The 23,493-nt window shown below is 39.0% G+C and overlaps 1 protein-coding gene across 11 annotated transcripts in view; it reads right to left on the bottom strand.

The window, feature by feature from the left end:
- Positions 1-23,493, bottom strand: part of SIRT1 (sirtuin 1) — a 65,165-nt gene that overhangs the window by 13,738 nt on the left and 27,934 nt on the right. For 6 of the 11 annotated variants that reach the window (XM_045039843.1, XM_045039848.1, XM_045039847.1 and 3 more), the window contains 5 exons: positions 19,304-19,444; positions 13,034-13,533; positions 11,517-11,633; positions 7,899-8,140; positions 5,954-6,106 (listed from right to left, as the gene is read on the bottom strand). In XM_045039843.1, the coding sequence (XP_044895778.1) occupies positions 5,954-6,106; positions 7,899-8,140; positions 11,517-11,633; positions 13,034-13,533; positions 19,304-19,323 (1,032 nt within the window). In that variant the 5' untranslated portion in view covers positions 19,324-19,444. 11 annotated transcript variants of the gene reach the window in all.

Raw genomic sequence — 23,493 nt, 5'->3', positions numbered from 1 at the left:
ACATCTACAGGGATACCTGTTACATAAAAATAATAAGCAAATCTCATTATAAAAACTACCATGTACATGTCCATAAGCAACTGAAAATACTATACAAAATCCAAAAACTTTGCCTCGCATTCAAAATTTTCTCATGAATTTCACGGACAATTTTGCAATGTAAGAAACAGACAATGCATATAGAAAGAAGTACCAAGTGAAGGGCTTATTAAAGCCATGTTTCATAGAAAATCGAAAGCTACATTATGCTTTGAACCACTGGACTGTGCTATACTAACCAGTTTTCTCCCCATGATGCCTTGTTTTAGTACATTTAAAGGATTAAACATCATAGTGGCTTACTAAGCTCTCTCTGGAAATGGCTGTTAAAAGTATTTGTACACAAAAAAAAGTTTTTACAAGAAATACTACAATGTGCTAGGCTACAAACAAAATAGGCTCTAAAACAATGACAGTGAGAACAGCATGCCAAACTCATGATATAAACAAATGACTATCTCCAGCACATGCTGGGGAACAAGAGTACTAAGACTCGACCTTCCTGGATTGACCTTTCCTGTGCCTTATCATCCCCTATTCCCTCTATTTTTTAAAGTAGGCTCCACACTATTTATTATAATGCTGCAGACCAGGCTGAAGACTGGGTTTTTACATTTTAATGGGTTGGAAAGGTAACCAAAAATGACAGCATTCCTGTATCATCCACAAAGAAAATCACATTTACTACTCAGCCATATACTGAATAGGTTTGTGGACTCTACTGTAGACATATACATCCCCATTTTGCAGATGAAAAACCTAAAGCACAGAAATAACTTGCCAAATGTCACAAGAGGCAGTACATAGCAGAGCTATCATTCAAACCCAATTTTGACACCTAAGTGTGGCTCTTAACCAATAATGCATACTGCCTTTTTAATTTTCAATCTCTTGTCATCACGTTTCCTACTTCTTTTAAGCTAATATGCACCACTGCTATTAGGTATTCCAAGCTAGTCTAGTAAGAATAGTAAATACAATTTGGGGTGCCTGGCTGGCTCAGTCAGGTGTCCAACTCTTGATTTCTGCTCAGGTCATGATCTAACAGTTGATTAGTTTGAGCCCTACGTTGGGCTCTGGGCTGACAGTGCCAAGCTTACTTGGGATTCTGTCTCTCCCTCTCTCTCTGCCCCTCCCCTGCGTGTGTGCACTCCCTCTCTGTCTCAAAAATAAACCTAGAAAGTATATATACTTCAGGGGCGCCTGGGCAGCTCAGTCAGTTGAGCATCTGACTTCGGTTCAGGTCATGGTCTCACAATTCGTGAATTTGAGCCCCACATTGCGCTCGCTGCTGTCAGCACAGAGCCAGCTTCAGACCCTCTGTCTCCCTCTCTGCCCCTCCCCCACTCTCTCAAAAATAAATAAAACATTAAAAAAAACACACTTCATTTTGCACAACTTTGGGATTACAGCAAGCTGGAATTCCAATCACCTTCTAACTTAAAAACACTCTTCAAGAATCCATGATCTCTCCACAAACCAGTGCAGAAAAGCAGCCCAATCGGAAAAAACAGCTAAGAAAAAACAGGTAATTCAAAGATATACATGTGGTCAGTAGTGAAAAGCATTCACCCAGGGGCACCTGGGTGGCTCAATTAGTTAAGCTCCCAACTTCTGCCCAGGCCATGATCTCAGTTTTTGAGTTCGAGCCTCACATCAGGCTCTGTGCTGACAACTCAGAGCCTGGAGCCTGCTTCCGATTCTGTGTCTCCCTCTCTCTCTACCTCTCCCCACTCATGCTCTCTTTATCTCAAAAATAAATGAACATGAAAAAAAATTTAAAAAAAGTATTTACCCACACTAATAAAAACAAAACATTAATATAAGATGCTAATTTTTATCTATTAGATAGTTTAAAATGCCTTAAAAACAACTCTAGATAACGACTAATAGAACTAATTAAATATATTGTGGTACAACTATTAATACTATGCAGCCTTTTCTTAAAAATGAGGTATATCTGTTAAGTGCCTTTATGAAACCATTTCCAATATTAAGTAGTACAAACAAAAGCAAGGTAGAGAAAAGGGTGCATGACTCTGTTGGTAATTATTTTTAAAATGTTGGAAAATTACAATAATGCCCTTCTCCTATACATAAAAACAAGTTTACTCATTCTTTTTCCTAGAAAGATACCCAAGAATACATCTTATGATGGTAGTAACCTTTGAAGAACGAGAGTTAGAGAGGACTGAAGGGGGAAGCCAACTAAAATATGTGTTTTACTGTTACAAGCAATTTTTAAACCCTAAATACAACAAACCCACACCCCCACACACACTTTTTGAAAAGTATTTTAATGCTAATAAAGTATCGTGGAGGATTTTTGGGTGGGTAGGGAGCAGGGGCATGCTTAAATCAGCCTTTTTATTTTTTATTTAAAAAAAAATTTTTTTTTTTTACATTTATTTATTTTTGAGAGACAGAGCGTAAGTGGGGGAGGGGCAGAGAGAGAATGAGACACAAAATCTGAAGCAGGCTCTAGGCTCTGAGCTGTCAGCACAGGGCCTGATGCAGGGCTTGAACTCATAAAATGTGAGATCACGACCTGAGCCAAAGTCGGATGTTTAACCGACTGAGCCACCCAAGTGCCCCCTAAATCAGCCTTCTAATAGGAGTGTATCTTATTCCACCTTTCCAGGTAGCAGTGAGACAAAACATATCAAGACCCTTAGCAATTTCACGTTCGGGAATTTATCCTTAAGAACACTGGAAACATACCAAAAAGGGCAATCAGAGCAACACTATTTACAACAAAAGCAAGCAGGAAGGATTCAAAATGTACTCTTGTGGAATTACAGTACATCACTTGATGAACGTTATGACCATTATATCAGTTTAATAGATAAAAAGTTTATTAAATAGAAAATAAAGATAAAATAACCCATTTTTATAATAAAAATATAATATATATTTCATCTATAAAACTATATTTACATTTATACATAGGCAACCCACATACACATAGGTATTAAAATTGTCTTCAGATAAATGGGGCTGTGGCTTTTTTTGGGGGGGGTTGCATTTTATTATTTTTAGATAATGAGCTAGTTTTAAGATTCCTTAACTTTATAACTACAGAATCTCTTATGTTTGCACATTATCAATAAAGTGATAATTTATTGAATAAATATAAAGACACAGGTTTGGAATTAAGTTCATAAAAATTCAGTTCATATTTCTCTACTTTTTCTTGATTTTTAATTGCTTTAGGGTAAAGAATATTCACTGAATTCAATATAGGATAGTATCTATACTCTCTGAACACAGTTCTTTTTAACAACAAAAAAAGTTATTTACATATCCTCAGTTTCACCTTAAATCTTAATATAACCATTCATTTTGACCATACCCGTGAATTATTTTAGACTCCTGAGAATCTTGACAACTCATTATCATTCCAAACCCTTACTATGCAGGAGGGTAATGGTTCAGAACATAGCTATACAGCTTTAACGTTGGGCTTAATTATTCCTATATACAAGAATTCAAAGAGATAACCACAGGTAGACAGACACACTGTAATACAGCTGTGCTCAAACACAGAGCAATTATACAGGGGGTATCTGGCAATGTCTGGAGGCATTTGATTGTCAAGACTGGGAGTGAGAGTGTTATTAATAGCACTTAGTGGGAGGAGGCCAGGAATGATGCTCCATATCCTACAATACATAGGAAAGCTGACAGCAAAGAATTACCCACCCCAAAATGTCAATAGGTTGAGAAACTGCTCTAATGGGCCAGTAACCTCTTTAACACACTTCTCTTTTACTTGGAATTTCTTGTCTAAAAGAAATCTATGTTTCTTCTCAATAATTATATACAACCAATGCCTCCATACATGTGTAGAAATTCTTTCCTTCCAAAATGTCTAAATTTCACCAGTAATATTTCCTCTCTTCATGGCTTCATATTAAAATCACTTTCTCATAACTGACAAAAATCATAAGCTGATTTTATGAACTTTCTGCCAAGTTAGAAAAACTGGTAAACAATTTTATGTTAAGAGTATTTATGTAGTATTTTGAGAATCTAGTAAAATACTGTGTAATATTTACATACCCTCCCCACCCACATTTTTATGTCTTTCATTCTTTGTCCCTACTTATTTCCCCTTAAGCTTTTTCCTATTCATTTTTTAGACCCAAATTAACTCAGTCTTTTACCATGACATCAATTAAGTGCTTTTTTTCCACTGTATTAACTAGTACACACAAATTCTCAAAACTTTTATAGAAGTGAAAAATGCTGCCTCTCCACACCTTTCTCCCAGGTGGCACAAAAGATGTACACAGTGATTATAAAACATTATAACACATTAACAGTGTGCCATTTTTACTGTAACTCACTTATTTTCTCTTATGCATGGTCTAGATTTCTATTAAGTGTATTTTTGAAAGTCCCTACCATGTATCTTTATCAGAGTAATTCTTAATTATTTCTACAGATTCTTATATATCAAAGCTAATTTAAGCTACAACTGAGTACCCAGTCGGTATATGAGACAACAAAGGTTTCTTACCCTTGCTATTTCTATTCTCAGTTACCACATTTTCCATGTGTCAGGTTACTACTTTACTAGGCAACTTAATATATACTTAAGATAGGGAAAAAAGCTGACCAGTTAGTTTGGGCAACATGTTTCCTCTCAGAATAAAATTTAAAGCAAAAGTCTAGTGAACATTATATAAATGCAGTAGTGAATCAACTTTTATCATCAAATATAAGATCAAAGTAATTTCTAGTTACTTGCTGGCCCTCTAAGTGTTGATTTCTGCCAACTAGAACTATTAGAATGTGAGTGTCCTAGGTCCAATTCAAGAAACCTATAATTAAGTGATATTTCATTGTTCTTCAAAATCATGTAGTAGTACCACTAGCACTGGAACATGAGAGCTTTTCCAAGTTATAATAAATAGACCATATGGTTTGAAAGTAGCACTCTTTAAACTACAGGTTCCTTTAACTTCTAGATTTATGAAAAACTAGTCAATAATACAGAAGACCCTAACTTATATAATGAAGTTTAGCGATTAACAATTTTACAATTTCTTTCCATAAGACTATAGAATTAAAAAAATAAAAAGTTTTTTAATGACTCAAATCTCCTGGGCATGGTATAATGTAATTATCAAACTTTATACTCTACAAGAGGACTGCCCAATAGAAATATGTGAGCCATGTACACAATTCAAAATTTTCTAGTAATCACATTAAAAAGCATGAAATTATAATTTTTGACACAATATATCAAAAGATTACTTCCACACATAATCTGTATTTGTTATGATATATTTTCTATTTTTTCCATACTACGTTTCCAAAATCTGGTATATCTTCCACACTTACATCACATTTCAATACACTTAAGTACCAAGAGCCCTTTGTGGCTAGTGGCTTCTCAACTAGACAGTGCAGCCCTAGAGAGTCTAGAGCAAAATAAAGCAAATGACTAAAATGCAACCTAAGAATCTTCACCCCTAATCACAAATTTTTTAGGCAAATCCTCATGTGTTAAAACCTGACTACTATAAAACACACCTAAACAGAGATTACAATGCTTATGACCCATAAAAAATATTAAAAATCAAAACAGTGATGTTACTTTCATATAGTTTACTAACTCTAAAACAGTCTGAGTAATGTAAAGGCCATTACTAAAGCGCAGATTTGAAAAATATGAAATAATTTCTTCTTTAAACATAAGCCCAGTCCTAAAATGAAAATTAAATGATAGCCCATTCTGGGAAGAAGGAAATTCTGACTGAAATCACTTTATTTCAGTGATCTTACCCTACCACAGTCCTAGTGCCCAAATAGCAGACAATGAATGATAAACTTAAGAACACTAAATGTGAATAAAATCTGTTTTCACAAAAAAAGACCAAAGAACAGCTAGAAGACTTCATAGTACCTTTGCAAACTTGAAGAAAGGTCTTGGATCTTTTCTGAAATATTCAATATCGAACATTGCTTGAGGGTCTGGAAGGTCTGGGAAGTCTATTGCAAGGCGAGCATAAATACCATCTCTTGACCTGAAGTCAGGTATTCCACAAGAAACAGAAACCTGAAAATATGCATGGCATAATTTGTACCATTATTTTGTACCTTACATTATTTGTACCTCTATATTTATAATTACTAATTCTTTCATCACATAAGTAGGGAAGAACTGAAAAATATTTTACTTTAAAATTTATTTTGGGGGAGGGGTGCCTGGGTGGCTCAGTCAGTTAAGCATGCGACTCATTTTTGGCTCAGGTCATGATCCCAGGGTCTTGGGATTGAGCCCTGCACTGGGCTCCATGCACTCTCTCTCTCTCTCTCCCTCTGCCCCTGCCCTCCACACACTCTCTCTCTACAAAACATTAAAAAAAAATTTGTTTTGGGGAACAAAAATACTGTCCTACTCTAATTTCAAATTCAAATAAGAACAAAACAACCAATATAATGAAAATCCACCACATTTTCCATTCATAGTGGGGTAAGGAATTTTAAGTCAGGCTATTTTTCTTTTCAGGCTAATTTCAAACCTTTAAGCATTTAACCAACAAATTAAAGCGACTGCAATTTGAGAACAGAGTAAACCATTTCAAATTATTTTAACTAGAGAGCAGGCAAGATTTTCTATCAGTCAAGTATTTCCAAAAACAAAAACCAAAAAACTGTCATCTGGCCAGGGTTCTACTTCAAGAATATTAAATTACTGTTATTTTCTTTAAAAACTCTTATCATAGGGGAACCTGGATAGTTCAGTTGCGCATCCAACTCTTGATTTCAGCACAGGTCCTGATTCCAGGGTCATGGGATTAAGCCCCATGTCAGGCTACTCACTTAGTGTGGAGCCTGCTTGAGATTCTCTTTCTCTTTGCCCCTCCCCAAATGTTTGTTTATTTTTGAGAGAGAGACAGAGCACAAACGGGGAAGGGGCAGAGAGAGAGAGAGAGGGAGAGGGAGACACAGAATCTGAAGCAGGCTCCAACTCACAAACCGCAAGACCATGACCTGAACCGAAGTGGACGCTTAAACTGACTGAGCCACACAAGCGCCCCTACAGTATTTTAATTCTTAACGGACACTTCAAACAAAGATTTCAGAAGTTAACTTCTTGTTTCACAATTTTATCAGAGTTGACTCCATTTTGACCTCAAAGTAAAACTAACTAGTCTAAATCACATCTGGGAACAAAGCAAAACGATACTTGATAATCATTTATGATTAACTAGCACTCTGCCTTTACTCAAAATGGCAAAAAGCAGGACTGAATTTTACTCCAACAGTTGCCCTAGGTCACTACTTGTAACATATTCTGTATTCAACACACAATAAGAGCCTTAGGTAGTTAAGTGTGAACCCAAAGTAGGGCAAATGAAAAATGTCAAGCCACCACAATCACATCACCTTAAACTAAAATGGAAGGGAGGTAGGAACCTGTTGCCTTCCCAACACTGTAATTTTACTTGTGAATACCAATTAGGTTCCCAGTTTCCCCATAAAGATGGAACAAATACCCAATTTTTCCATCAAACCCTGACACATTTTATGCAAAGACTTCCCTGCATCTCCTTTAGGAGCTGTAGTATAATTTAAGGAAAAATGTTGCCTTAACTCCACTTAGTTACTAGGTTAACAAACAGAAACAAATCTTATTTAAGGTTGTTGGAGAGGTTTTTAAAGAACTGAACCAATTTAACAACTGCTACTGCACCTTTTTAGTAGTTTTCAAACACAAATGCCCATTATCATGTCAGGATAAATTCTTCTACACAAGAAAAATGTTTCTTAATTAGAAAAGACTTAATTAAGAAAGATCATACACCACCTCCCCCTTTAACCAATGTTATATACATCTTACATACCCCAGCTCCAGTTAGAACTATTATTTTTTTGCACTCTTGTAATAATTTCACAGCATCTTCAATTGTATTAATATCTTTTCTTTTTTTCCTTTTTGGTGGCTCTGAAAGGATATTAATAACAATCTGCCACAGTGTCATATCATCCAATTCAGGTGGAGGAATTGTTTCTGGTAATAAATCTTTAAGAATTGTTCGAGGATCTGTGCCAATCATGAGATGTTGCTGAACAAAAGTATATGGACCTGTATCAAGAGAAAAAAGAATTAGATCTAATCCACTTCCAAGTAATTCAAAAATCTCATTTATTTTCAAGTAATGAATTATCAAACTTTGAAGTTTTTTTGCAAAGTAAGAAAATGCAATATAAAGGTATTTCATTCTTTAGAGCTAGTGTTCAGGGAGATCAAATCCAGAGTTGGGCCTGCCCCTGGAGTTCCTGAATCCAGCCTCATCTCTCCTGTTTCTAAGAATAAAACCAAAATTCACTCTTCAGATCATTTAGTATTTTTTCTTTCAAAAAAATATGTCATGTTAGACTTAAAAAAAAAATTTAGTACGTTAATTTGATCTGGATCAAAAGACTACCAACATTAATTATTCAACTGCTGATAATAATCACCTTCATTTACTGAATATGTATTTAATGTCAGAACAGTCAGTTATTAATTCACATAAATCTTCCCTGAAAGAGGTTTAACAGATAAGAAAACAAACACTGAGGCAGAAACCTCTTTGACCTGGGCCACAGCAACTTCTTACTCAACACGTCTCCGAAGGCAAGGGAAACAAAAGCAAAAATGAACTATTGGGACCTCATCAAAATAAAAAGCTTCTGCACAGCGAAGGAAACAATCAGCAAAACTAAGAGGCAACTGACAGAATGGGAGAAGATATTTGCAAACAACATATCAGATAAAGGGTTAGTGTCCAAAATTTATGAAGAACTTATCAAACTCAACACCCAACAACAAATAATCCAGTGAAAAAATAATGGGCAAAAGACATGAATAGACACTTCTCCAAAGATATTCAGATGGCCAACCGACACATGAAAAAATGCTCAACATCACTCATCATCAGGGAAATACAAATCAAAAACTGCAATGGTATTTAGGTATTTATCCAAGGGATATAGGTATGCTGTTTCGAAGAGACACATGCACCCCCATGTTTATAGCAGCACTATCAACAATAGCCAAAGTATGGAAAGAGCCCAAATGTCCATGGATGGATGAATGGATAAAGATGTGGTATATATACACAATGGAGTATTACTTGGCAATCAAAAAGAATGAAATCTTGCCATTCTTAACTATGTGAATGGAACTAGAGGACATTATGCTAAGTTAAATTAGTCACTCAGAAAAAGACAAATATCATATGACTTCACTCACATGAGGACTTTGAGATACAAAACAGATGACCATAAGGGAAGGGAAGCAAAATAATATAAAAACAGGGAAGGGGACAAAACATGAGACTCTTAAATATGGAGAACAGACAGAGGGTTACCAGAGGGGTTGTGGGGGGGGGGGGGGGGTTAAATGGGTAAGGAGCATTAAGGAATCTATCCTGAAATCATTGTTGCATTATATGCTACCCTGGATACAAATTTTTAAAATAATTTAAATTTAAAAATAAAAAAAGAAAACAAACACTGTGAGAGGTAAAATGGTTTGCCCAAAAATTACCCACTTAGTAAGTTGCAAAGCCAGAATGCACACCCAGAGCTGCATGCCAAATTTCATGTTCTAAGTAACTTTATAAGTTTCCAAAGCAATTGTTTCTGCTTCTGCAATTTCTTTCATGCTTTTTTAATCATTTTGAACACCATCATTTGATGAAAACCAAAGGAAAGATAAATGTTAAGTTATGAATAGAAAAGAGTTAGGTTATCCCCTTGAACTATAAAATGCTAAGTATGTATTTTAGGAGTTTAATTAACTACCAATTTTTAATGCTATTACAAATTATATCCACTTTTTTTTTTTAATGTTTTGTTTTCAAGAGAGAGGGACAGCAGGTGGTGGGGGAGGGGCCAAGAGAGAGGTAGACAGTGGATCTAAGGCAGGGTCTGCAAGACCTGGGGATGGAACTAAAGAATCCACGAACCATGAGATCATGACCTTAGCTGAAGTTGGAAGCCCAAATGACTGAGCCACCCAGGCGCCCCAACAAATGATATCAAGGTCTAAGTTTCAAATTCTGATTGTCTGTTGCTAATATATAGGGATACAGTTGAGTTTTAATAATGATGACATATCCTACAACTTTCTTCTAATCATTTAACTCTAGTAGTTTTTGATGTTTCCATCAAATTTCTACTTAGATGATATGATGTCTTCTGCAAATAATAACAGGTTTCCAACTGCCTTCCTAATATAGATTCCTTTTATTTTTGTCTATTGTAGTAGCCAGAACCTCCATGATAAAACTGAATAAAAGCAGTAAGAACAAAAAAGAAAAAAAACTACCAAAATCAAATTTCTATAGCTAAGATCTTGAAAAATACACGGTAATTAATAGAAGTTATGTACAAATGAGTTCTAAAAATCAATAAAGTAAAGGTACCAGCCCCTAAAGCCCACAGGAAATCTATATATAATTACTATCTTTTAAATGATACATACATTATTGATATTTTGACCATTCATAATTTTTACTATGAAATTTCTTACATCAGTTTCCTAGTTTGAATAAACATTACAGACACTAAACAGGAACTAATCACCACTAGTTTAAAAAAATTTTTTTTTCAACGTTTTTTATTTATTCTTGGGACAGAGAGAGACAGAGCATGAACGGGGGAGGGGCAGAGAGAGAGGGAGACACAGAATCGGAAACAGGCTCCAGGCTCCGAGCCATCAGCCCAGAGCCTGACGCGGGGCTCGAACTCACGGACCGCGAGATCGTGACCTGGCTGAAGTCGGACGCTTAACCGACTGCGCCACCCAGGCGCCCCGTAATCACCACTAGTTTAAAGAGACAAGGCACTTTTGAAAGAATGAGAGCACATTAAGAGAAAGATTTTCAGGATGCTCATATTATAACTTTGGTATAAAAATCTGATAGTGTTCTCTACTTCAGATTACTTTCCCATTTCATCCACATATTTAATATTTGTTAAGCACAAACTGTGTGCTAGGCACTGACAAAACACTATACCAAACAGTCAAAATCCCTGCCCCCAAGGGGCTTATATTCTAGTACAGCAACTACAACAATAAAGAAGTTAGATACAGACTTTGTTAAGAAGTGGTAAGTGTTAAGGAGGAAAAAAAAAAAAAAAAAAAAAAGAACAGATTTGAATTGAGGGAAAGCAAGATACTCTAACTGGAGAAAAAGTACTCCACACAGAGGGGTACAAGTGAAAAGGACTGAAGGTGTGAGAAGGACCTGACTGAAAAACACCAGAGGCCAGCTTCCATGGGCTTGAGAGGCTTAAAAACAAAAACAAAGCACCAGACTTTCCCTAAAAACATAAGCTGATACTAAATCTCAGAAAGCACCTAAGTACCTCATCACCAGGTTATAAGGGTATAGAAAACTGTATTTTCAGTTGGCACAAAAAGATATACAAAGAAAAAGACACTATTCACTAAAGATCTGAAATCATACCTATACGTGGCCTTGGAGTCCAGTCACTAGAACTTGCATGCGAGGCTCTATCATCCTCATCACTTTCACAGGAATGAAAACCATTGGTGATTATTTCATCACCAAACAGAAGGTTATCTGCAAAAAAAACCAAAGTAACTCAAGGCTGCTGAAACAATCTGAATCTAAAATGTATGCAGATCTGTAACAGTTTTTATGTAAAGATTTTCACTGAATAAACCACTGAACATTCATTCACACTGGCTATGTAAAAAAAAAATGCCTACTGGGTCAGCTTGCACCATTCACAGGAACAGTATGTCTTCATCTTTAGGGATTCTGCCCATTATCTACAACTTTCAGTTCATCAAAATCTAGAAATAAGTTAATTATACTTAATCAAAACACAAAAAGTAGCAATCTAGTTGGACTGAATTGATTGATCACAAATAATGGGAATGCATGAAACTTGTCAAAAATTTAACAAGTGATTCAAATATAATCACAATAATTTTCCCTTCTCTTATATAATACCAGACACAAAGATTTCTTTGCATCATCATTAGTTTCCCATATTAAACTGTATTTACTGAAATCAGGGGTCGTTTTATTAATGCAGACCTTAATGCTCATCAGGTATGGCCCAATGGTCCACTGGTAAGATTTATTGATAAAGACAAACATCCAAGACATAAACAATTCCGATCAAAAAAATGAAACCCTCAAAGATGACATGACATACAAAACTAACACATCTATCTGCTTTAGCATGCCAGAAAAATGTCAATTCGTGTTTCAGGGTTACAGATACACACGCGCGCGCGCACACACACACACGCAATTACACCTACTCTAAAAAACATGAGCACATAATCAGAAAAAAAGTACTATTTATATTAAGTACTCAAGGTACTATAATGCTTCCATACCCAGCATTAATTGCACCACAGAATGGTAATGTCTTTAGAATAGCCTTTGCTTTTCAAATTTTGCAGGCTATGACTTTAGAAAAAAGCTTTGCTCCTTAAATTTAAAACAAGTTTAAAAATAAAAACCTTCAAGGGAAAAAAAAGTTACCAACTGCACAGGTGTGTCAGTTTGCAAGCACAACTGCAAAAGGTCGATGCGAGGGACAGACAAAAGTTGCAGATTTAAGTGTGGAGAGAAGGGGTGTGAAAAAGCGAACGATGTTTAACAAAGGCAATATGCTAAAAGAGTTAAGAGGATAGAGAAACTTACTTTAAAACCAACTGCGGGAGCTGGGCGGCCCGGCGGCTGCGCAAAGCGCAAGGCCGCCCAGGCGGGCCGTGCAGGGAAGGAAAGAGGGAGAGGAGGGGGGAGTACTCGGGCCGCTCCCGCAGCCGGGCCAGCAGCCCCGAAGGCGCGCAGCTAAGGAGGCCCGCGATGGGGAGCGGGACGCCGCAAAACCAGCCCTGAGCCCCCGGCCCGCCCCAGAGAACCTCCTCACCCCACACCAGAAGGGGCCCCAAGAGAGGGAGGAGGGGATGCGCAGTCCCAACCGCCCGCGCCCTGCGCACCTCGGTACCCAATCGCCGCCGCCGCCGCCGCCTCTTCCTCCTCTTCGCCCTCGTCGTCGTCGTCGTCGTCGTCGTAGAAGTCGTCGGCCGGCGGCGGCTCCCGGGTTAGGCCCTGTAGGCCCGGCCCATTGTCTCCTTCTCCGGCCGTCGCCGCCTGGGCCTCCCGCTCCTCGCCCGCCGCTGCCGCCTCCCGCCACAGCGCCGCGGCCGCCGCGGGGCAGCCTCCGGTCGCCGCCGGCACTTCACGCTCGGGGGCCGCCCCACCGGGCTCGCCCGGGCTCCGCCCCAGGCCTGGACAGTCTCTCCGCGGCCTCTTGCGGAGTGGCTCTCCGGCGGGCGGCGACGCGGCCTCCCTCTCGGCCACCACCGCCGAGGGGGAGCCGCCGGGCTGAAGGGCGAGCGCCGCCTCGTCCGCCATCTTCCAACTGCCTCTCTGGCCCTCCTCCCTCGCCTCCTCTGCTCCCGCTCGACTCGCGGCACTGGCGCCCCCGCGGCTCGGGCTGCGGGAGATTTAAACCCCGTCACGTGACCCGGCCCTCTTCGCCCCCGCCCTCCCGCCGCTCCCGCCACCCACGCGGGCCGGACCACAACACGGCGGGTCACGTGGCGGGCGGAGGCGGCGTGGGCTGGGAGGAAACTCGGCCCCACCCCTCTGCGGCAAGCGCTTCTCGCAGCCAAACTCTCCCGTTTCCCAACTTATTTTCAAAACTGTCCTCAAATCACTGCCTCAGGGGTGGCCCTAGTTTGGTTCACCCTGTGCGTTTCCACTGAAGTCTGAAGTGCACACCTTGCTTGCCTTAGTCTTTCTATATTTAAGCTAAAGGTTTAAAACTTCGTTCCTGAGAGGCGATAAGGAACGAAGCTGGCCAAGGCTTAGCTTCGTGAATTACACTGGATAGTCTCGTTAACCAGCGTTAAGCAGAGGGAAAAAGACGCAGTTCACTCCGCACTTTCTTCACACCCTTCTGATAGCTGCTCTTAGCTCCTTTTTCTTCCTAAACACAGAATGTTTAGCTGACTGCTTTCCCCCCTTCTCTTCATCGCGTGTATACGGTGGTGGTGTAGATTGTCAAATACTTAAAGGCATATGTCCCCCATGAAAAACCTCTGACTTGGGGGGTTGGAGGTTAGCATGTCTGCTTTCTGACCCCAGCTTGGCTCCAAAGGTGTGAATTACCTTCTCTGAGTGTATTAAGCCCAGTGGGCCGTATGGAAAGAGCAGAATGAGCATGAGTTGGGCCCGTATACACTTCTGAATTTGGGTTGGAATTTGAGATTCTTGCCTACTAGCTTCAGCAATTTAGCCTTTCTAAACGCAATATTCTCATCTTTAGTATGGTAATTTCTTATTCGCAGGGTTATGAGAATTGAACAAGATAGATGTAAAGTGAGGAGTACCTAGTGGCTCAAAAATATTAGCTCCTTACACAAACAAATAATGTAGCTCTTTGCATACAAGACGCCCCTCTACTTTCCACCTTCCCTGAAATTCCAGGAGCCTGTACCTCCATATCTAGCCTTAACTAATGACTCCTACAATACATGGCAGATCTGGAGCCAATGGTTGGTAGGGCATCTGCCCCTGCAGTATGGCATTAGAACTGCTTAAAGGACTGCTCCAAGTTTATAGTAAATCATACCTGAAGTTTACCATGGGGGCCTACCTATACTGGGCCAATTATTTAGGCAAACAACCTAAGTTGTTTCTTCAACCTTAAAAAAAAAATTGGAATGTTGGAAGTGTATCACTAAGGCCCCATCTAAATCCAAAAGGCACTGCACTTCAAATTAAACTGAGAAACTTTGCCTACAACTACTGACTTTTCATTTCTGAAAGTAATCTCTTTTGTCCTTAAAGCCTAGGAATCATATTTGATGTGTTCCTTTAGATTGATGCCCTCTAACCAATCGGTGACCAAATCCTGTTGTCCTTCCCTTCCCTCCTACACTCTCTCCAATTCCTAACTACATAGGCACCTCACCCTTCCTGGCTGACATTCTTGGTCCTGCTCTCTCCCTACTTTCTCCGTCTTAACCTGCAAAATAGTTCATAAACTGATTCTCAACCACACTGCTGAGATGTAGTATATGAAATGTTGAGAGTCAGTATCCCATCAAAATTGAGAGAAAGATTGGGGTGCCTGGCTGGCTCAGTCAGTAGAGCATGTGACTCTTAATCTCAGGGATGTGAGTTCTAGCCCTACCTTGGGTGTAGAGATCACTTAAAAACAAAACAAAAACACCTACAAAATAAGGAAAACAGTTTATCTTTTTAAAAAATTTGAGGGGCACCTGGGTGGCTCAGTTGGTTAAGCATCTGACTCTGGCTCAGGTCATGATCTCGAGCTTCTTGAATTTAAGAGTTTGAGCTCCACATCAGGCTCTGTGCTGATAACCCAGAGCCTGGAGCCTGCTTCAGATTCTCTATCTCCCTCTCTCTCTGCCCCACTCCCACTCACACTCTGTCTCTCTCTCTCTCAAAAAAAATGAACAAACATTAAAAAACATTTTTTTAAAAAATTGAGGGGCACCTGGGTGGCTCAGTCGGTTAAGTGTCCAACTCTTGATTTCAGCTCAGGTCATGCATGATCTCATGGTTTGTGAGATCAAGCCTGGTGTTGGCTCTGTACTGACAGTGTAGAGCCTGCTTGGAATTCTCTCTCTCCTTCTCTCTGACCCTCCCTTGTGCATGCTCTCCCTCTCTCACTCTCAAAATAAATAGATAAACATGAAAAAAATTAAAAGTTTTGAGAGAAAATTCTCAGCTTTTTGTGAGAAAGGGATTTGTAAGCTTATGGACATCCATTACCTATTAATTCAAGCATTCATTTATGTATATTGTACATCAAAGACACTTGCTGATATTTATGAAATGCTATGTGATCCATATGGTTGCTACTATGCTGAAAAATCAGAAAGCAGCATACATGACAGGTAGGATAAATGAGACACAAGTGGTATTAAAAACAAAACGAAACCCTTTTAACTAAACTTCGGGCCTACCAGTAGTTGAGAACTACTTGCCTGAAATTCAAGTCATAGTCCTTAAAGCTTGCAAGTTTGCATTCAGTTTTTCAAATGTTACCTGAATCTGGCCTTCACCTTCTTATAAATATTTTTAGCATTAGTATACTTTAACTTGAATTTATCATTTTAGAAAGCCATTTTTTTTTTAATGAGGAAGCTCTTTAAGTTTTCATATGGGATGATCTCTAAGCTGCACAGTGTACGATGTAGAACAGTGTGTATAATATAATGCTATTTGTGAGATCTCTAAGCTGCACAGTGTACGATGTAGAACAGTGTGTATAATATAATGCTATTTGTGAAAAATTGGGGCGCCTGGGTGGCGCAGTCGGTTAAGCGTCCGACTTCAGCCAGGTCACGATCTCGCGGTCCGTGAGTTCGAGCCCCGCGTCAGGCTCTGGGCTGCTGGCTCAGAGCCTGGAGCCTGTTTCCGATTCTGTGTCTCCCTCTCTCTCTGCCCCTCCCCTGTTCATGCTCTGTCTCTCTCTGTCCCAAAAATAAATAAACATTGAAAAAAAAATTAAAAAAAAAATAGAAGGAGAGTGTGGAAGGGAGACCATATATATGTATTTGCTTATATATGTAGAAAAAAACTCTGAAAGCACTTAAACACATACATGTGTGCCATATATTTGTCATACTTTTTTGCCTGTGCCTCCTTCCCTAAAACAATCTTCTCTATTCCTTATTCAATACATTATCCCCTATTTATTTGTTAGTTTATTTTTCTCTATGTTTTATTGATGGTCTCCCCCAACTTGAGCAGGAATTTTGTCCATCTGGTTCAGCTCTGTATCATTACCTTTTTAAAAAATTTTTTTAAATGTTTATTTTTGAGAAAGAGAGAGAGAGAGAGAGAGAGAGAGAGAGAGGAGAAGGGGCAGAGAGAGAGGGAGACACAGAATCCGAAGTAGGCTTCAGGCTCTGAGCTGTCAGCACAGAGCCCGAAATAGGGCTTGAACTCTACAAACAGTGAGATCATGAACAGAACTGAAGTCAGACGCTCAACCTACTGAGCCACCCAAGTGCCCCATCATCAGCTTTTTATTAGAGTAACTGGCACATATATATATTGAACGAAAGAATAAATGAAGAATGTAAATTAATATTTCCACATAGGAAAAGAATTATTGAATGAAGGATGACGGGCAGTGTGGGTCTAAAAAAGAAAAGAAAAAAGGCAAGAAGCAAGGGAAGAAATTCAGTTTGTCCCCAGCACAGTTCAGGTGAGAAAGTCTGTGAAACATGACATGAGATTGGTGATACCTTGTTTGACAAGATGAACATAGGTGTACTGACCTATGAGGTGTTTTTCAGTTCTCTGATTCTTCAGACACCAAATGGGTGTTCAATAATTCAACTCAATCCTGACACTAACTACCCAGAGTTAGTAAAGACCTTACAGCTTAAGGGCTCAGTCTTACAGGACTGCCCCTAGTTCAGATGCCAGTCACAAGTCCTAGAACTCCTGTACTTCTGACTAACTATAAAATGGGTGTTCCCATGATACCCTCCTAAAATTCAATCATTTCCTAGAATGGCTCACAGAAGTCAGGAAGACACATTACTTACATTTACAAAGTAAACATATCTTCTGTATCCTTACAAAGGATACAAATGAAGAGCCAGATAAAAAAAAGAGGTACTGAGGGCAGGGTGCAGAAAGGTCCTGAGCATAGTAGCTTCTGTCCCTATGGAGTTGAAGTGCACCACCCTCTCAGGATGTGGGTGTGCTCACCAATTTGGAAGATCTCTCCATTGTTCAAGAGTTGGTTTTTTTTTAAGTTTATTTACTTATTTTGAGAAGGTGGGGAGGGGCAGAGAGAGACAGGAGAGAGAGAGAGAGAGAGAGAATCCCAAGCAGGCTCCACTCTGTCAGAGCAGAACCTGACTCGGGGATCAAACTCACAAACCATGACCTGAGATCATGACCTGAGCCAAAATCAAGAGTTGGATGCTTACCCGAGTGAGCCACATGGGCATCCCTTCAAGAGTTTTTATAGAGCTCAATCTCCAGCACACCCCAGCCCCTGTATTTGGAGGTCTAGAGTGGGCTGAAAGTTCCCACCCTCTAATCACTTTATCTTTCTGGTGACCAGCCCCATCTTGAGGCTGAGGGTCCCAATTCAAGAACTACATCATTAGCATGAACTCAGAAGTGATGGAAAGGGGCTCATTATGAATAACCAAAAAACACTCTTATCACTCAGGAAATTCCAAGGTTTCACAGAGTTCTGTGTCAGGAACTGAGGAGAAAGACAAAATATTTTTTACTATATCAAAGCCTGTCATAGACTTCTGATACTAGTCACTAAGATTTTTTACTTGCTTTTTAGTACTAAGTCCCCTAAGCAGCCTTCAACAGTAATTTGGTTTCCATATAGAATTTCCCACTGGGGAGACAATGTTTGAAGAGTCAACATTTATATTCTGGCTGACTTTGCAGTTCTATTTATATAAACAAATAAACTGACTTTATAGCTTTAATATCAGTCTCATATGACTACAATTTATTAGAGGAGTTAGTACCAACTCTTTGTATTCTAAAAAAAATGGTATTGACAAAACTAGTTACTAATGTGGAAAAATATAGATTCCTACCTCAAAGTAGATAAAAAAAAATAAATCCTAAGTGGGCCAAGTATCTAAATTAAAAAATACAATAAGAATATCATATAATTCTGTATGAAGAAAGAACTTAACTAGGACAGGAGCCATTTATTTATTTGTTTGTCTTAAAACTTTATTTTTTGGGGGGCCTGGGGGTGAGGAGGAGAGGGAGACAGAGAATCCCAAGCACACTGTGCACTGTCAGCACAGAGCCCGATTCGGGGCTTGAACTCACAAACTGTGAGATCATGACCTGAGCCAAAATCAAAAGTCAGATGCTTCACCAACTGAGCCACCCAGGCACCCCAGGACAGGAGCCATATAAAATCTGTATTTCCCCATATGCTCCACCAAAAAAATTAAATTAAATTAAAAAATTAAATAAAAAAATGAAATGCATATTTGACTACATAAAAATTTAAAATATGCTCAAATTTATTAGTAGTCACAGATATGCAAGTAAAACAATGAGGTACCCATTTTTCATTTTTTACATAGGCAAACACAAAACAAATTTTATTATTGCCATCTATGGCTTACCAGGATATGGGGGAACTAATACTCTCATACATTGCTATTATAGTGTTGGAAAGTAATCTGGAATATTTATTAAAACTATAAATATATACATACCTTTCAATCCAAAATTCCATTTATCTTAACAAAATAAAAGTATGAATATGTAAGGCCATGAATGCAAGAATGTTTATTATGGTATTGATGTTGCAGGAAATGAAAAAAAAAGAAACAATCCAGATGTCTTCAGTAGGAAACCTGTTGATCAAATTATGGTATACACTTACTATGGCATATTATTCAACCATTAAAATGATCTATAACTGATCTCAAAAAATGTTTATGATGCACTGTGACAAAGCAAGTTGCACAAAAATGTGTATACTATGACCTTTTCTATTATTTAACAAATACCCACTTTTTTATTATTTTTAAAATCCCTATAGGGGGTGCCAGGGTAGCTCAGTCAGTAAAGCATCTGACTCTTGATCTCAGCTCAAGTCTTGATCTTAGGGTCATGAGTTCAAGCTCCATTTTGGGCTCTGTGCTGGGCATGGAGGCTACTTAAAAAAATAAATAAATAAAAAATAAGACCCCTAAATACGTATATACAAACCTCTATACAGATAGGGCTGTACAGACTTGGAAAAAGTATGGAAAGTTAATGTCAAAATGTTAACATTTTAACATCCCTGATAGAGGAGGCAGGCATAGATATGAGGGTTAGGGACACATCAATAAATGTTTCTTGCTAAAATTTCATATATTAAAATGAGAATATATATATGTGTATATATATACATATATACATACATATACATATATACACATATATATACATAAAGGAAAAGAGGATCCATTTTTTTTTTTAATTTTTTTTTTCAACGTTTATTTATTTTTGGGACAGAGAGAGACAGAGCATGAACGGGGGAGGGGCAGAGAGAGAGGGAGACACAGAATCGGAAACAGGCTCCAGGCTCTGAGCCATCAGCCCAGAGCCCGACGCGGGGCTCGAACCCACGGACCGTGAGATCGTGACCTGGCTGAAGTCGGACGCTTAACCGACTGCGCCACCCAGGCCCCCGAGGATCCATTTTTTGAAACTACAGTCTGAGGGCTAGAATCTGGATTCTGGGGGTCTCCTCAAGCCCCTCCAACCCTGCGAGGCTTAAGTGGTAGCTGACTTGCCTGTCTTAAACTACTTCTTTTTAAATTTCCAAAGTATAACCACAAGTTTAGCAGATGCTATTCTTTTATGGTTTCACGTATATTATTTAGTCTTTTTGATCAGTTTATAATACAAGTGTTGTACTTCCATACAGAACTTAGTATTCTATATATTATCAAACACCATTTGGGGAGATGTGTGGGATGTCCAAACTAAAGCAAATAGATAGGCTGATAATGTGGCCTGCCTTCCACCAGCTATATAAAGTCCTAGACCAGTGGTTCTCAACTGGGGCAATTTTGCTCCCCTACCCTCCAGAGGATTTTTGACATTTTTTTCTTGTTTATTTATTTGAAAAAGAGAGAGCGAGAGAGTGAGTACGTGTGCACGAGCTGGGAAGGAGCAGAGAGAAATGGAGAGAGAGAAACCCAAGCAGGCTTCTCACTGCCAGTGCAGAGCCAGATGCAGCCAGATGCATGAACCGTGAGATTATGACCTGAGCAGAAATCAAGAGTCAGACGCCTAACCAATTGAGCCACCCAGGCGCCCCTGAAGACATTTTTTAGTGGGGGACGTAGGGAAGGTACAACTGACATTCAGCAGATAGAGGCCAGTCATACTTCTCAACATTCTGCGATGCAGAGGGCAGCCCCTAACAAAGAATTTTCCAGCCAAAACATCAGCAGTGCCACAGTTGAGAAAGTCTGTCCTAGAGTTTCAACCACAGGGCAAGTGGTACTGGATGGGACTCTAACTGACAAAGATTCCCAAGGGAATGAGGGGAAGGTTTTTATTAGCAAGGCCATGTTAAAAAGCAGCATAGGCGGTGATTTTCAAACTTTGGTTTTAGCAGCTGAATTTATCTATTGAAAGATCTTAACCCTATTATATAATGTAGATCCATTTCCTTTAATATTTAAAGGACTCACACCAATCAATAAGGAAAAGATTGATAGCCAGTTGAAAATGAAGAGTTCGGTTCACAGAAAAGGGAATGCACGTGGCTTTTAAACATGTGAAAGATATAAAACCTCACTCATGAAAAGAGAAACACTCACTAATTTACAATGAAATGCCGTTTTTCACATTATCAAGGTAGTAAGGAACCAAAATTTGATCATATGCTGCATTGAAAAGAATGTGCAGAGTCAGACCCAGTTGTACAGTAATAGTAAAAATGGAAATTAGTACAACCCTACGGAAAGCAACTTGGCACTGTTAATCAAAATGTAAAATGCATATACCTCTTAATCTGGCAATTCTAATACTAGAAATCCATTTTTATAGATCCACATACTTGCATATGTGTAAAATGACTTTTATTCAAGAGTATTTATTGTGCCATGGTTTATATTAGCAAAAGATTGGAAATACTCTAATTTGCCATTAAGAAGGAATTGGTTAAACATACAACCAGTACATATTGTTTATATGTATATGAATCATCACTTAAACTCAGGAAATGGGTAACAGAACTTGCTCCTAGGGCATGCAAATGGGAGACTGGAAGACAAAGGTGAAAGATTTTGCAGGTGAGGCAGGGGCGGGCAAGGTGGGGGGGCGTAGTGGGGCATGTGCCTGGGTGGTTCAGTCAGTTAAGTGTCCAACTCTTGATTTTGGCTCCGGTCATGACCTCACGGTCATGGGATTGAGCCCCATGTCCAGCTCTGCACTGAGTGTGGAGCCTGCTTGAGATTCGCTCCCTCTCCCTCTGCTCCTCTCCCCTGCTTCTCTCTCTTTCTCTCTCTTTTTCTCTCCCTCAAAAATAAAGACTTTTTTTTTTACTGTAGAACCCTTTGTGCCTTTTGAAGTCTTCACCATGTGCATCATTATGTATCATATGTGTGTGTTCATATGTCATACATTATATGTCTTAAATATATAAAAGGAGGGCTGTTCTGATTGAAGTAGGCTCCCTAAGTTTCTACCACATCCCTCAAGGCATCATTAAGAAGATTTAGGGTCCCCAAAGAACACAGTAAAAAAGCCACTGTCAGAGTTGTGGTAGGGTAGACTAGCTGCTGTAATAATCATCCAGAGATTTCAATGGCTAAATACAGCAAAAGTTTACTTCTCATTCACACAACAATCCTACATGGGTGTTTTTCATCTGATGGCTTCTGGGGTCAGCTTTCCATTAAAAAGTGACCAAGAGACCCTTGTCCCTTTTATCTTGTAGCTTTGCCATTGGACAGGCAAAGGAAATTAAGTAACATCTGTTGAAAGGTTTTATGGGCCAGTCCTGGAAATGATGCTACTACTTCTCCCATTCAACTGTCTGGGAACAGTCAAGTGGCTACACACAAGGAATCCTAGGAAATTTTATCATTCAAGGTGACAGAATGGAGTTGAGGGCAAACAGAAGACCATGACAAGCATTTAATGAAATCTAGCTACATGGCCAGTTCGTCAGCTGGATCCATTCATTATAACTTTATAAAGTTTCCTATTAGCTTTTCACCAAATGCATCCACCTCTTTAATGGTGTCTTTTGATGAACAGAAGCATTAGTTTTAATGCAGACTAATTTATCAATCTTGTACTTTGGGTTTTTTTAAATTTTTTAATGTCGATTTATTTTTGAGACAGAGGGAGCCAGAGCATGAGTGGGGGAGGGGCAAAGAGAGAGGCAGACACAGAATCTGAAACAGGCTCTGGGCTCTGAGCTGTCAGCACAGAGCTGGATGCGGGCTCGAACCCACGAACCATGAGATCATGACCTGAGCCGAAGTCGGACGCCTAACCAACTGAGCCACCCAGGCGCCCCACAATCTTGTACTTTGTATTGCATTGTTTTCTTTTTTCCTCTTTTTCTTCTACTGAACTATAATTTACATAACATTGTATTAGTTTTAGTTGTACAACATAATGATTTGATAGATAAATATATTGCAAAATGATTACCAGAATTTAGTTAATTCACCACCACACATAGCTACAAAATTTTGCACATATGTATTTAGCCTTACTTTCTTAGCAATTTTTTAATATATAATACAGTTACATTAACTAAAGTCACCATACTGTACATTACATCCCTAGGATTCATACTGGAAGTTTGTGTCTTTTGATCATCTTCATCCATTTCACCCACCCCCTGCCTGTGGCAACCATCAAAATGTTTTTATGCATTTGGGTT

Source organism: Felis catus, chromosome D2, assembly GCF_018350175.1.
Source record: "Felis catus isolate Fca126 chromosome D2, F.catus_Fca126_mat1.0, whole genome shotgun sequence".
Lineage (NCBI taxonomy): Eukaryota > Metazoa > Chordata > Mammalia > Carnivora > Felidae > Felis > Felis catus.
This window is presented reverse-complemented; position numbering and strand designations above follow the sequence as displayed.